The 15,364-nt window shown below is 37.3% G+C and overlaps 2 protein-coding genes across 8 annotated transcripts in view; one reads left to right on the top strand and one right to left on the bottom strand.

Annotated features, from left to right (window-relative positions):
- The window catches only part of egfem1 (EGF-like and EMI domain containing 1), a 66,473-nt gene extending 64,831 nt beyond the window's left edge, over nucleotides 1-1,642 (top strand). The window contains exon 26 of the mRNA XM_072690914.1: nucleotides 444-1,642. Coding sequence (XP_072547015.1) covers nucleotides 444-481 — 38 coding nt within the window. The 3' untranslated portion in view covers nucleotides 482-1,642. The remainder of the gene's footprint in view (nucleotides 1-443) is intronic.
- A 6,263-nt stretch (nucleotides 1,643-7,905) lies between these two features.
- Nucleotides 7,906-15,364, bottom strand: part of mecom (MDS1 and EVI1 complex locus) — a 92,216-nt gene continuing 84,757 nt past the window's right edge. For 6 of the 7 annotated variants that reach the window (XM_072690685.1, XM_072690686.1, XM_072690679.1 and 3 more), the window contains 5 exons: nucleotides 15,107-15,276; nucleotides 14,539-14,683; nucleotides 12,335-12,568; nucleotides 11,996-12,167; nucleotides 7,906-11,597 (listed from right to left, as the gene is read on the bottom strand). In XM_072690685.1, coding sequence (XP_072546786.1) covers nucleotides 11,469-11,597; nucleotides 11,996-12,167; nucleotides 12,335-12,568; nucleotides 14,539-14,683; nucleotides 15,107-15,276 — 850 coding nt within the window. In that variant the 3' untranslated portion in view covers nucleotides 7,906-11,468. The remainder of the gene's footprint in view (nucleotides 11,598-11,995; nucleotides 12,168-12,334; nucleotides 12,569-14,538; nucleotides 14,684-15,106; nucleotides 15,277-15,364) is intronic. The other variant, XM_072690684.1, reaches the window with a different exon arrangement.

Below are 15,364 nucleotides of genomic sequence, written 5' to 3'. Positions count from 1 at the left end.
AGTGGGTTAGAAAGGGGGCGGAGATCACACACCATGCGCACCCTAAAACTTTCCACATTTGCTTCTCATTTTTAAGCTCCCTTATTGCTCAAACAGTTCTCTTTTCTTTACTATCCCTCCATTGCTTTTGTGTCTCTTGTTCTCTCCTTCTCATCACTTATGACTTGTTCTGTTCTGTTTCTCCTTCTCTTGACTGTGAACCCATTGTATATCCTTCTGCATCATGAAGTAACCCAATACTTTATGTACAACAGTCTGTAGAAGCATTAAGCTACAAGAAATCATGTTTTATTTGTTAAACCTCATGTTTTTAGTTAAACCTCCACACACACAAGGCTAGTACGATATGATGAAAAAATTTGCGTTGAAATAAATATTAAAATGAATTGCTACAGAATTACAGAAAACAATTTGTGAATGATCGTTCTCTCTCATTTCTACAGACTCTGCTGTGCTCTCTTTACCACTGAAAATACATTAAGGCTTGGAACACAGCACCCCAACAGCTGCATTTATATGATGTTTGTGTGTATGTCACAAGGTAAACCACAAAGGGGTAATCACAAGTTAAAAATAAGTATTTTACAATTAATTGCTCTGTACCAGCAGTTTCATAGTTCTTGAATTTCTGTGTATGTGCGCCTTTGTCCTCTAAAAAAAGAATTGCACAGCAGCCATTCATTTGGTCTTTTTTTGTTTGTGTGTATACATGCAAATTGGAATGTAATTTGGTCATATAAAGACAGCTGTCCCAAAAAGGAATGTGTGTATGTACAAATACATTCATGCACACATTTCTGAACTCTATGCCATTCAAGTTGCACTTCCCCAAGTTGCAAAAACTGTGCTCTTTTAATCCATGGCGGTCCACCACATTTCTGTATTACATTATACAAGTGTGCAACCTTATATTTAAAAAAATGTTGCAAACCACTGAAGGGATAACAAAAAAAAACACTTCACAAAAATAACCTTCAGCATAATCTCTGTTCAGCAGAACACACTCAGGGTGTCTGTCTTTCTCCACATATTACATAGAGCTGTTAAATATACCATTATACTATGATACTATAATTAGCCAGTTTGTCATAATGCCATGTAAACAAAAGGCTTAATGTAATAAGTAATTAGTATCAAGTAAATCAAGATGGGACACCTTTTTTTGTTACTGATGATAATGATGATGTTAAAAAATGTGTAGTGCAGTCCACTCTATCCAGTTGACCATGGGTGTGGATTTGGAGTTCTTTATATATTTCCTGTTATGTGATATCTGTGACAGTGCACCCAAAGCGCTGTCAGAAACATATAAATATCTAGTTACTACTCCCATTTGTTGGTGCGGCTTTGTGTAAATTGTTAAAAGGAAACTGTCTGGCTGAATCGGACCGGTGTAAACGAAAATGCAAGATCAGTGATCCACCAAAGCTTATATGCCAAACAGCACTAATCCATACAAATGACCAGCACTCTTATTGTAATTTCAACAAAAGACTTCTTGCTGCGAACATGAAATGTGAAACAAAATTGTTTTTGTCTTCTGGAATACTTTGTATTTACTTCTATTTGTGTTGAGTTGTCATGAACTCAAATACTGTATTGCTGATCAAAGGCTATGTGAAATGGTGCTACAGTGAAGAATATTTTGGGCTTTTAATAAAATATTTCTTAAAAAAATTATTCTTACATTTGTTTCAATTGTTCACTTTCCAATGAAGACAGTACAATTAAGTACTTATGTAATTGGATACTTAACCACTAGTTTTATTAATTATTGTCTCGTAAAATGTAACTCCTTATACAGTATGCACCCATTGTGTGTCCACAAATACATGAGATACATGTAAAGAAACATACATTTTGTGACAAAATGAGTGTGATTTACCAGTATGTTGTAGATGCAAAGATTATTTGTGACTTAAAGCGGCTATTGTTCTGATTAAGTTCAGGATCCTCAAAGGGCTGCTGACTTCTGATTTGATTCCTTGGTTTTGAGTGTTTTAATCGAAGCTTTAGCGTAAGTGTTTAACGAAACAAAATTGAGCAATGTAAATTGAATTAATTTATTAAGTATAGTGGGTGAGCGTGCAGTGTGATCATAATGTGTAAGTCTATTAAAGGCCTGTGCTACATGTGTGCTATTGTGGATAGACCAGCAGTAAGGCCAGTTCTTCCGAGGGGTAAGATGCAGCAAAATGAGGGCAACTGTCACCCCTGACAGCTCACCTGACTGGAACAGTGTGTGTGCTTGTGTGTTGCGGTCATAGCCCTGTCCCTAAACCATTTCTCAAGTGCACTGGACCATAGTTGCAGGTAGGACAACCAGGCTGGGACCACAGAGCCCCTGGACTGATGGATGGGGGGCTTCTCTGGCTGCCCTGTGTTGTGACAGCCGACAGATGTTCTCCAATAATGTTTATCAGGCAAATCCTTCAGCCAGGGATGACACACACCTGTTTCTAGTCAAGCCAGGGCCTCAGAGACCATCTATACACACCTGACACCAGTCAAACAGGCCTCTGAGGGCTATTCATTCAGCAAGCACTGGGTGGCCACAATGTTACACCCCATGACTTTAATCTGCAAATGTGCCAAGCATACACACACACACAAACACATATTCCCTCTGCCCAAATGTCCATCAAACTATGTCCCCAAAAATAAATCACCAACCCTGGCTACAGTAAATGTATTAAAAACTTGAAAATTCCCCTTCCACCACATTCTTGACATCTTGTGGAGCTTGACATGAAACAGCTTTCACGATGGATTTAGCTTTACTATCCTGACCACGTGCTGGCAGTCAGCAACCAGTGTAGACTGTAAAATGTATATTTAAATGATGCATTCTGTGCTGGCTTCAGATACATGTGCTATGTTCAGAAATGTCCCCTTAATTGGGTTTCCACTGTAGACCAATGTAAGCCAAGGCTGATTTTGAGAATGTTTTGGTACAAACTTTACTTCATATTAAAGGACTTACATGCCCCAAAATAGGTACAGAGGATACTATGGAATCATAATTCTATGACTGTTCCATAAAAATGATATGAAAGCATTGGAGCATCCATGGCAGAAAACATTTGACTTGTATTAGATTTATTTGTATAAATCACCATACATTTTTTGTAAAAAATCCATGTAATGTAACTGGGGTTCAGAGTGAGTCACATAACTTCTAAAGTTCTGTGTGCATCTAGACGCTGAGGCAGAAACACTTTCCTTGCATAGAGAATCCAAGCCACATCGGCTGCCGCAATGGTGCGTAAAGTGTCAGTGAAGCGGCTCTATCGCCAGCCACTCTTCATGCCAGTGAGAATTGCCATCTTTCCTCTGGTTTCGCGTTTTCTTCCCATTCCCGGAGGGCCTGCTGTTTGAAGTTGCTCTGTCAAACATGGCTGCAATGATAACATTAAGAAAAGGCCAGGGAGGAGAAAATCACTTCAGCAAAGTGTCGCACAATTTGGGCCTCTAGCTGGCTAGTACAAACAAACTCTAAATGCTAACACTGGAGCAGAGATTGGTATCTGCGAACTCTCCCACATTAGGAGTTTATAGACACAAATGGGAGGGTGTAAAAGTTTGTTTGTTGTGCATTTGTTTGTTATTTCATTCTTTTACTACATTTTTAGTGTAATCTTTTGGACACATAAGGCAATCGGGTGTGTGAACATGTTGGAAATCCCCATTTATTGATAAAATCGGATCACATCTCTGGCTAGAATGCCATAAACTGTTATCATAGTTTCAACACACGCTGTATCATTAATACTGATTATACCAGGGTTCATTTAAGGAAAAATCTTTTTTAAACTTTAATCTCTTTTTTTGCTTGCTTCTGTGAAAGTGAATCTTGTTCTGAAAGTGAACCCACTGGCATCCTGAAAAGGATTACAATATAAATAATACCTCATTTAATATTGTCTCTTTTTAAATATTTTTTGACTAGTAAATATTTTTTGACTACCTGTAGCACTCCAGGCCACTGGAATAAAAAGCTCAAACACATCTTCTGGGAAGGGGGCATCTCACTACTGTTTTGCTATATTGCACTCTTCTAGTTCACATTGTGATCTACACATAAAAGGATGTTCAGACAAAATTGTAAAAGCACATTTTCCTAAAAATCTTAAAACACTTCTTAGAAACCAAATACATTACAATACTCATTACAGAAATGATAGTGTGTGGATATCCTACCTATTGATTGCAGGTGTGTCAGCCACACCTTTGCTAACAGATGTATAAAATCAATCAACTAGCCATGTAATCTACAAAGGCAAAGGCCAAAGAATGAGTTGTGCTGAAGAGCAAGATCTGAAGGTTTTACCAGATCACTTACAGTCCCCTAATATAAACATAAGTGAAAAAAAGAGCAGTGCATGCAAAATGGCTTAATCTTACAGAACTAGAAGACATTTGCAAGGAAGAAAATGTCCCCCAAACAAGAACTGAAAGAGTCTTAGGTGGCTACAAAGAGGGGTGTTACTAAGCACTAACCATGCATATTTTTGCTTTAGGTCATGTTCCTTTACTGTTATTTTGAAACTGTAATAAGTGGAAATTAAAAAGGTAAAAGTTCTTAAAATATTAAACAAGTGTGTCATCCTTAACTTCATGCCTTTGAAAATGAGGTCATCATCTAACTAATATTTTGACCAGGGGTGCCTTGTAATAGAAAAAAAAGCCAAAATCAAATATTCTTATGACAGTAGTTTTGTCCATTTAGTTCACTGAGTCAATTATAAAACATAAACGAATTACTTAGAAATCTTTCCAAAACATTTAAATCTTAAAATATTTTACATTGAGAGAAGGCTTTACATCATTATTTTATGATAAATTGAAGTGCATTAATACATTAATAGAAATACTTTACACTAAATAACAGAGATATATGTCTTACAACAGAAAGCTTGACTAAATATGTGCCGCAATAGTGCCACACTGATTCTTAATAACTTTAGCTCCAGCTGATTGTCCTGCAGGGTTGTAATTTCAGCTCTAATTATATCCATTATTTAGATGATTGGTTTGGAAAACAAACAGAATCTTCTTGATTAACCTTTTGATGTTAGTGCTGGATGTTGAGAAATATATTGATTTTGTGTATGTTGACATGTAGAGGAAAATGTATAGGATATGCCCTATACTACCCACAACGGCCACACAAAGATGCACACACATACATGTAAACACACCAAACAACATGGTACGTATTTGCCCTCAAGCACACATACACACACAATTTAAACACCCTCACTGCCTCAACCTCAGACCCATTGTCACCTCCCCTCTACTGCAGTACACACACACACACACACGCAAACAGCCTACACCAGCCGACCTCATCAAATTGGGCCGACCTGCTGTGACCTCATCAGGACTGAGTGACCCGTGTTGACCTCATCAAAGCTGGATGCCCCGTCGAGCCCACAGACTGACGGCTTACGTTGACCATCAGAGGGAAAAAACTGGCCCATCAATTACCAAAGAAGTGTGACACTGCTTTTACTGCATGACCACAGGCCAAAACACACACACACACACACACACACACACACACACACACACACATGCATGAATACACTCATAACCTACCTTTGCAATCCAGTTAAACTCAATTAAAGACAGAAAAAGGCAGTTTGCGTCAATATGCTTTGCTTTTGCGTCAATATGCAATATGTTTTTTTTTATTTAGGTGAAGTGGATTCAGCCTGCTGTGTACTGTACCTTTAGGGGATATATATATACTTCCCAATTACTTGTACTTACAATATTTAAACAGATGATCTTGAAATAGTTTTCTAATTGTTTAGAAATGGCTCCAATAGACCTAAGTCTATGGCCATTCTTAACAATTCTACACTGTGCTCCTTTGTTGGTCAATTTGAGTGAGTGTTGTCAAACAAACCCTTTTTATGCGAGCACAGAGAAGCTACCAGCGGTTATGATCTCCACCAGGAAGTTAAAAACCTTTGACAAGTTAAAATGAATTTTGGTAAGTTTCAGCACTACTGCTCTCAAAAGACATGTAAGTGTGGGTATGAACGTGTGTTGATTTAAGAAAGGATATATATGTTAGTGTTTAAGACACTGCGCTTAATGCATGTGAGTGTGTTTTTAAACATGATGCTTGTTCTCAGTAGGAGTTCAAAACATCTTTGTTGTCTGTCTGTTTGAAAGTGTGTTTGTGTTTTTGTGAAAGTTTCAGTGTGTGAGCGAAAGCGAGAATGAGAGAGAGGTGTTCAGCAAGGTGACTACACAACAGTCCTGTGTTTTATTCAGTGCTATTCAGTGTGTATGTGTGTGTGTGTTTACTGCCATGGATAGGTTAATGGATAGGTGAATTGGAGCTAATTAGATTACATTTTATAGCATTTGGCAAATGTAAGTAACTTTAATGAACCATTTTCTGCATACAATTGTATTGACTGGGCATATGTATGCCCTTATATTGTAAAATAAACAAGTGTTTGTGCATGTGTGTGTGCCCCTGTGTGTGCGCTGATGTCAGAAGGATGTTGGGTCTCAATGAGAGTTTGAGTGATGAGCCAGGTCATCACATCTCTCCACCTCATCCATCATTCGTCTCCAACAAACGAGTGAAACCTCCTACCTCCCTCTCCTCCCTCCTCCTGGTCTTCTCTTTCTCTACTTGTTCTCACTTTCTCTCTCTCTCTCTCTCTCTCTCTTTCTCTCTCTCCCCTCTGTCTGCGTTCTCTCTTTCAGGCAGACAGCCTGGGTGGGAACACCGCCCTGAGTTCAGGCTCACACTGTCTCTGCCTCCTACTGTGTGTGTCTATACACTATATGCTCATTAAGCAATTTACAGTCTCTCCAGATGGGTAAAGTTCAATAGCAAAACTTGGCCACCACCTGGCCAAATGATTTTTAAATAAAAGTAAGTAAAAATACTTTATAAAAATAAAGCCAAACTGTAAAGGAAACATTTTTTACTAATCCTAATGCATCATTACTTTACATTTGATGGACTTAATAGCAGAACAAAATAGTAAGTGTTGCATGTGTAAAAGTATGGACACCCAAATACGTCAACTTGCAAATGCTTTTTATAGCCATCCAGGAGTCTTCATAGTCTACCTACAGATTTTTTCTGTGCAAAAAACTTCTAGTTCTAGATGTTCTTGGGATGATAAACTCAACAAGTCAAGGAACCATAAGGACAAGTCTGAGTGTTTCACCTTACATTTTTAAAACTAGTTAATAGTGAATGTTGAGGCATATTTTGAATAGTTGTTCTTTTGAGCTTTGGTTTCTTTCAGTTTTTTTTATGTTTAATTGCTGATACTTTCTTTGGCTGATTTCATTTCTTTGGGGATTGTGGTCAAAAAGCTACATTTTATCAGTTCACAGCTATTATTTTCAAACTTTCTTGGGCTTCTCTAAATGTTTGTATACATGTTTGGGATGAGGTACATGTGAGGTAGTCTAATGCAGTCTAATGTTTTTTTTAATATGTTTGTATGTTTTGTAATATGTTTCTAAAAATATAAATGAAATGTGCAAAATATTTTTGGTTTTACTTATTTTATTTATTTACTTATTTTCACTGTGTTCACTTTGCCAAGGGTGCTCAAACCTTTGCAAACAGCTGTGTTCATGGTGTAATGTCCTTTCTTTGTTGTCATTTCATAAAAACATTTGCTTTATGCATAAGTGGGGAAAGATTTTGGTGATTAATGTGAAATTAATGTAAAATGTAATTTAACATGCAGCAAATAGTTTTAAGGTCTGTATTTAATTATATTTACAGAATGTACCATAGTGCGAACACAGTATAAAAATTACTTTGACCTTTTCCATTAAGAATTATGATGTACACAATAAAAAACAGAACAAGAGAAAGGTCATACATTGAAAGAAAGAGACAGGGAAAGACAATGAGGGGGAAAAAAATGCACAGGTCTACACTGGAGTCCTTTATTTCTTAGTTACTCCGCCAACATTACTGAATTGAAATGCATTACAGTTACATTGTAGAAAGCAAAGTACCTTGACTTGCCAATTACTCTTAAAATGGGATTATAAACAAGGACAGCAAACAAATCAAAACAAAACAAACATTGGAAAGATCTGGTCATTCAGTGTGTAAAAATGAACAAACAGAAGTCTGTTACTTATCATAAATTTGGCACAACGACTCAACAGAGACCCAAACATCACACAAGCTTTTGCAGACAATTTTAGAAAATGTCAGGTACAATTCGAAGCCAGACCGATCATGCATTTTTATGAAGAAATATTACCAGCTGTTTTTTTATACTTTTTTAACACAATTCCCTCCATTTTTATTATTTTACAATTGAATCAATAACGTCATACAAAAAACTAAGTAATAACTATATCATTTACCAGTTTTATTAGAAGTAAAAGATGGGGTGAATTTTTAATACTATCTGGCACGCAGACATACTGTATTCTACAGACTCCAGCAAACTGAGGAGTCACTCTCCCTTTTTTCACCAAAATGGGGAGTTCAAGAGCAGTGCTAATCAGTAAACAAACTACAGTTTTGCCAAGAAATAAATACACCTTTCAACATACACAGCAATAACATCAACAACATCAACTGAGAATGAACAAAAGAGCAAAACAGACCAAAAAAAAGAAAAAGATGAACCCATGATTGTCTAGAAATGAAAGACACACAAGAATAGAATAGCTAGCAACTAGCAAACAGGCTATTTAGTGGTATTGTTGGCCAGCTAAAGAAGAATGCCCTTCAACTCGAGCTCTACAAATATCACTTCTGCTAGTTCATTTTTCTCAGTTTAGAAAAAAAAAAGTATTTTATATTTTACAACCTTTCTCCAAACAAAATCACACTTTTTTTTCTTTTCTTTTTTTTTAACAGAAGACATCTCTGCTGCTATTGGACAGCACAAGGGGACTGATCAGAGATTAGGTTAAAAATGCAGTGCTTTCAGTGGACGGAATTGGAGAAGTGTCACACCCTCTTTTTGATGAGATGGGTGTGTTTGTAAGACCAGTCTACACATTTTCACTGTTATGGTCTCACAAATACTATCACAAAAATGCTGTCTTTTAGAACAACTGTAAGTTTTACATTCTTACTCTAACAGCAGTAATAATACCAGTGATACTGGATCTCTGACTGTATGGTCATGTATTGCTCCTTTTAGAGTCTGAATTTGCTGTGTTTAAATTCCACATCTAGCATATCAAGGATAAACATAGCTGCAGGCAGTTATACAAGGGGTCCAAGCAATAACAAGGCTAATGAGCCATTATGCACCGGTATGGGGTCTTTTTTACAAACAGAAGATAAATGTTAGAGAGTCAGAATTTATGGACATATCATTTCAGCTTAGAATTTTAAGTTGTATACTTTCAGTCAAACTGCTGGACTTTCTGAAATAACTTTGAATCACTTGAAACCTGTTATTTATCAGGGGCACAGATAAATAAATATACATTTATAGTATATTTGTATATTTAAGTATATTTGTATGCTGTAGTGCTCCTTAAATGCCAATCTGGGTCAATTTGTGCCAGCCTCCTTATCTCCATGTAAGAGGTTTAAATTTTAAGTAAAAATGAGTAGATATTTTAGAGTAGAGTTTTGCAATTTACAAGGGGTAATTACCAAGGCTGCAATAATGGATTTATATATGACCATATGCCTATATATGACCATATGCCTATACATATCATTTAAAACTAATTTTGAAATTATGGATTTAAAATCTTAGGTCTAGATTGATAAGTGCTTTTTCAAACAACTGCTTAATTGTTACGTTTAATGTCCACATGTGAAATTGAGTATGAGATATACATGATGCTGGACAAATGAATGGTACCCCCTTGGGGCAAATTTGTTTTAAAACATTTTATCTTAACTAAGAGTCCCAAGATAGACATAACATTTAAGGTTCATGATAATTCATTAAATTCTCTGAAATACCTGCTAAATGCTGACTGGCTGATTGTGTCCAAAATTTTCCATTTAACGTCATCCCTTAAAGCCTTTTTAAAGTATCTTGATCCTGATCTGAAACACAGCAATTTTGGATTTAAAGCACCCCTATTACTTACACAGTGAGCTACAATGAGCAGGGTACCTCAGACTTCGGTACCTAAAAATCTGATTTATTCAAACCACTAATGAGTCACAGTAGTTTTAGACAACTATACTGAAAGCCAGAAGGAATGACTGACAAGCCACTATCTTGGTTACAAGTGAAAGTTATTATGGTTCTGGCTCAGCTTCATAAGGACAAGCATAAAATGCTAAATATTTCTGGGCAGGCCCATTTTGATGTTTTGGTTTGGTATGAGCCAAGGAATCAGCAGAACTCTGACTTATGTGCATATGCATCACCATGTCTTAGTTATGGGCCATTATGTAAAAGACTATGCTGTAGCACCACATTAGGCTAATCAGGCTCATCTTGTGTGCATGACTTGAGAAAGGGAGTGCGATATGTTGAGCAAGTTTTATGTAGGCTTTACAGATTAGTTTGGACAATTTGTTTTAGGGATGGAAAAAATAGCATGTATGTGTTTTGTCATGTATGAGATTAAACTTCAATGACAGGTGGCATATTGTATTAATTTGTGCCAGTTTGGACCACGTACAGTTAAAAAATCCATCAAATCGTAGGACACAATTTGTAGAACTCCATAACTGTGAAACCAACAATAAATTATATGTCTCCTGATCACTTAGAATCTTTTAGAGTGGGCAGCAGGGGGTAAATAACTGTACTACTTGCACCAAGAGAAAAAGCAAAACACACACACAATAATAGAACATTGGACGTCTGTAAGTGTGTGGGTCTATGTGTAAATGCGAAAGATGGGTGGGACTGTGCGTGAAAGGGTGTTACAATTAGTGATGTTTTTTCTTTCTGTTGTAATACAACTCTGTTTTTACCAAAGATTTTACTCCAAGTAATTGTGGACCATTTCTATCAACCCATTTATAATAAATTTTTCCCATGTTGTCATGGGAATCAGGGTGAGCTTTCCAATAGGTACATTTCTAAAAACTAAACTTCTATGGTTTAGATATGTAGAAGGTGTTATGATCATTATCTCAACCTTTTCCCCTGGTCATCAGCTGCCATTGCTGTGCAAAACATAGAAACTGGACAGAATAAATACAGCAATTATTAACAGTAATAGCATAATTTACCATCACCAATACTGTATCTGTCACTGTAAATTCCATCATTAGTTTCATTAATTCAAATAATATCAATCAGACAATCAATAATTCATCAGGTTATGTAAGAAGTAGTGTTTTATACTCTGTGTGTGTGTTGTGTGTAGACCAGGGACCCAAACAGTTGTGTTTCAATATAATTAAACACTGCACCCGGCAATGTATGCATTGGTTTTTCTATCTCCCAGTAAGGGCCAATTTCAGTCCTAGTGCCTGTGGTTGGGGCCAGGGGTCAGAGGTAATGAGGAGGAGGGCATCATACATGACTAAGAGACTGGATGGTATTGGATTCAGTTGCACGACCAAGAGTGTGCCACACAGAGCCAGCATGAGGTGAAGGGGGTAGAGGATCTTTATCAGCCAGAGACAGCATCATAGCATATGCCTACAGAGACAGAGAGAGAGAGAGAGAGATATAATAGTCCATGCACACAGACACACACCCATAAACACACACCATTTACTATTTTCTGGAGATAACAGAGATCACAAGGGACTAAATGCTTGCGGCCCAACAGACAACCGTAATCACACTGTAATTATACAATTTATAACATCAGTAATTATTTATGAACTAATAATTAACATATGATAAGTCATGATTCACTTCTGACTTTGACTGATGCTTCTGGACAAAAAACATACATGCAAAAGGATTTGCAGTCATTACCGCATGTATGCATGTAAATAATTTTTAATATTAATTTATTTTTAGGAAATATCTAAATATTATTAAACAATGTATATATATATATATGCTTATGAGCACTGCCTGGCTGATACCTGTGATTTAGACTTCCTGTACAGTGGCTGCTTAATGGTCCCCGGCAGGTGGGTAGAGCCAAAGCCACCAACATCTACATCACTGAGCTCTGCTTCATCCATGCTAAAGTGGCGGATATGGTCCAATGTGGAGAAACCACTGTGCTCTTCATCCTCTTCATCATCATCAAACCTGAGCATGATGATTAAATTAATTGCTTGTGTAAATATGTTTATTGATTATTCTTTACCTTTACATTTATATACAACTTGTCAAAACATACCCTATAAATATACAGAAATGAAATATTTCAGAAAGCTGAAGGGCTGCTTGTGTTTAAATTATTTTTGTGCACACACCTCTGTGGTGAAGATTTGCAGTTCAGGTCCAGATCGTTTGGTCCATCAAAATCGAGGTCGCCGCTAACATCGTCCTCAAGGTTACTGGACGGAGCCTTGTTGGTTGGTTTACCAGGAGCATCACTATGCTCCACCTCCTCTTCCTCTGTGCCATGCTCCTCCCCTTCCTCCTCATCCTGGTGCGACTCCTGAATGACTACAGCTTTGTCTGCTTCAAAATGACTGTCGTTTAATCTAAAAAGACAAAAGAAAAATTTAATGTAGGTGCAGATCCAATTACAACAAATGTTGCATGGAAAAAACAAACAAACAACATGAAAGTGAAAATGAACGTTGGTGATAGTTACTGATGCACTTATGCACATATAAGTCCATTTTCAAGTAAAAAATTAATACATATAAAAAAAAATTCTGAAATGTGAAAACATGGGATGGGTGTTGGGGGGTTGGGGGTGGGGGCTCTCATCAGCAGGGCACTTAAACAGCTTGCTTCTTCTTTTCTGCCTACTGTTTATTTTGTCTGTCTGTCTCTCTCTCGCTATTTCATTCTCTTTTTCCATTTCTCCTTCTGGCTTTCTATGTACATTTTTTTTTTTATTTTATTTTCCTTTCTCTACACCAGTCTGTCTTTATATTAAGCATTAGCTCTCGTTTTTGTGTGTCGCCATTCTCTTCTTCATCTCCTATTTATCTAACTGGGCAAATACCTCACATCATTTTGTGAGACCAGAGAGTAAGTTGCCAGACTATTCCCACTACATTTCCACTATGCATTCACACACACACAAACAGAGAGACTGATACATTGGCTGAGAAACAGAGCATAGCTAGTCAATCCGTTGCCCAAACACACACAGAGACACACACTGACACACAGTCCAGAGGAAATGGGTCAGAGCACTGCATTAAAAGTGATTTACTAATTATGGGTCTAAAAGTCTCTCTCACTAGCTCAGAGAGAACACAGAGAGAGAGAGTAAAGACAACACTAAGAATCGTGAACGTGCAAAAGAGAATAAAAATTACACAGAAATACATCAGCAATCTGAAAAAAAAGAACAGACGAGGAAAGAGAGAAAGAGAGAGAGAGAGAGAGAGGGAGGGTGGAATGGCGTGATGATGAAAACAGATTGGTTAATTAAAGGGCTGAGTTGTGGTAATTTGCAGAGGATAAAGTATCTATCAGGAGCAGTCAACTTTGACAGGAAACACTCAGCAACCTTTGACCTCTTCTCTTACACCCACTTCCTATTCACATGTTGGGACCAGATGTGGGCTGTTATTAACCACAGATACGCACACACACTACAGCCTTACCACCAGTGATTTACCTCCCATACTCAGGAATCTCTTAATGAGCGAGGGAAACAAAAAAAAATAAAACAAAGTGCCTCCAAATCTGTCTGACAATCAGAGCAAGGTGAGCACACACACACACACACACAAACAGGCAGACACAGACAGACACAGACACAGACAATAAAAAGCCAATTCACACACACACACACACACAAAAGTCAAGAGTGTTACAGCACATGTTCTCGCCAAGTACATCCACCTGGAGTCGCTGGTGACAGGGTAATTAATAACACGCAGACATACACACATGTGCGCGCACACACACACTTGTAGAGATGACGGTTAATTAATAAAGTCTGAGGTGCTTCGTGTTCACTGATGTTTGTGTATAATTACCTCTCTGCCCTGCCCCCGGCAAACAGTGTGAACTGAAGACTGACAGACTAATGGACTACAGTCCATGCCTTTGGTTCTGTGTGTGTGTGTGGGGGGTGCTATATGATTAGCAGAGTCTTATAGAGACTCTGAATAAACTTCTAGAGAGTGTTCTTTTTTCACAATTGTAGATCAATGCTGAAGGCGTGTAATGATAATTATTTCAATGTTTAAATGTAGCAATTGCATCAATGTCATATGAAATGTTAGAAGTGATTACAGCAGATTGACATAATAATAATAATAATAATAATAATAATAATAATAATAAAAAAAAGAAGAAGTAGAAGTAGAAAAAGACAATTAGGCAAAAGAACTGACATGTCCAAAAACTCAATGCACAACCTAGTTTGTGAACAATTGGCTACGGTTGCCAAATGACAAAAAGATCAGAGCTGATTCCATAACCACATACGTTTGAGATTCACATCCTCATTACTGAACTTGTGAAGAAAGTAGATGATGCATACCCTTCATCAGAGTGTGGAGGTGATGTGGTGGTTTGGCTGCTGTTGCTGATAAAATTACGTATTTCGTTGAAGTAGGAGTCCTCTTTATCGTCCAGAATGGCACTGCTGCTGTCCAGCTCTGACTGCGGTGATGACATGGCTGTGCCTATACAACGCAACACACACCAACATGTGTAATACTACTACATAAAAAGTCAAAAAGGTTATGACACTATAACATTGTCATTGATATAGATGGTACAGGAAATATCTGTAAGATACATGATTTACTTTTTTCCCAACCATCCTGCAAACCCCCCCAAGTTTGCATAATTTTACCAAACTTCTGCATAACTTCCCTCTGCATTTTTAACAACGCTCACAAGTATAGAATACAGTCAAATCTGTGTGTTGATGTGTTTGCATCCTTACTTGCTATATATTCCTAATCTTGGTAGTCCGTTTAATGTGTATGTATCCATTATACCTGATATATTACCATCTTCATGTTCTGTGCTTTGTATGTGTGTCTGTGTGAATGTTATTCCTGACAATTGAGAAATTATGTGTCTGTGTATGTGTGCTATACCTGATAAATTACCATTCTCATGCTTTTTAAGGTGTCGGTCTAGATTGGTTTGCTGGCCAAAGCAGCGGTCACACAGGTGGCATTTAAAAGGTTTTTCTTTGTTGTGAATATTGCGGATGTGGCGCTGCAGGTTGGAGGAAATGCTGAATGAGCGGTCACAGTATTTACACCTGCAGAGGACACACACAAAGACAGAACTTAGTTATCGCTGATATCTTTAGATAAGCCAACATAGTAGGAAACACTTCTTTATTATTT

Source organism: Salminus brasiliensis, chromosome 11 (genome assembly GCF_030463535.1).
Source record: "Salminus brasiliensis chromosome 11, fSalBra1.hap2, whole genome shotgun sequence".
Classification (NCBI taxonomy): domain Eukaryota; kingdom Metazoa; phylum Chordata; class Actinopteri; order Characiformes; family Bryconidae; genus Salminus; species Salminus brasiliensis.
The sequence above is the reverse complement of the archived record's forward strand: the minus strand, read 5'-3'. Positions and strand labels throughout refer to the sequence as shown.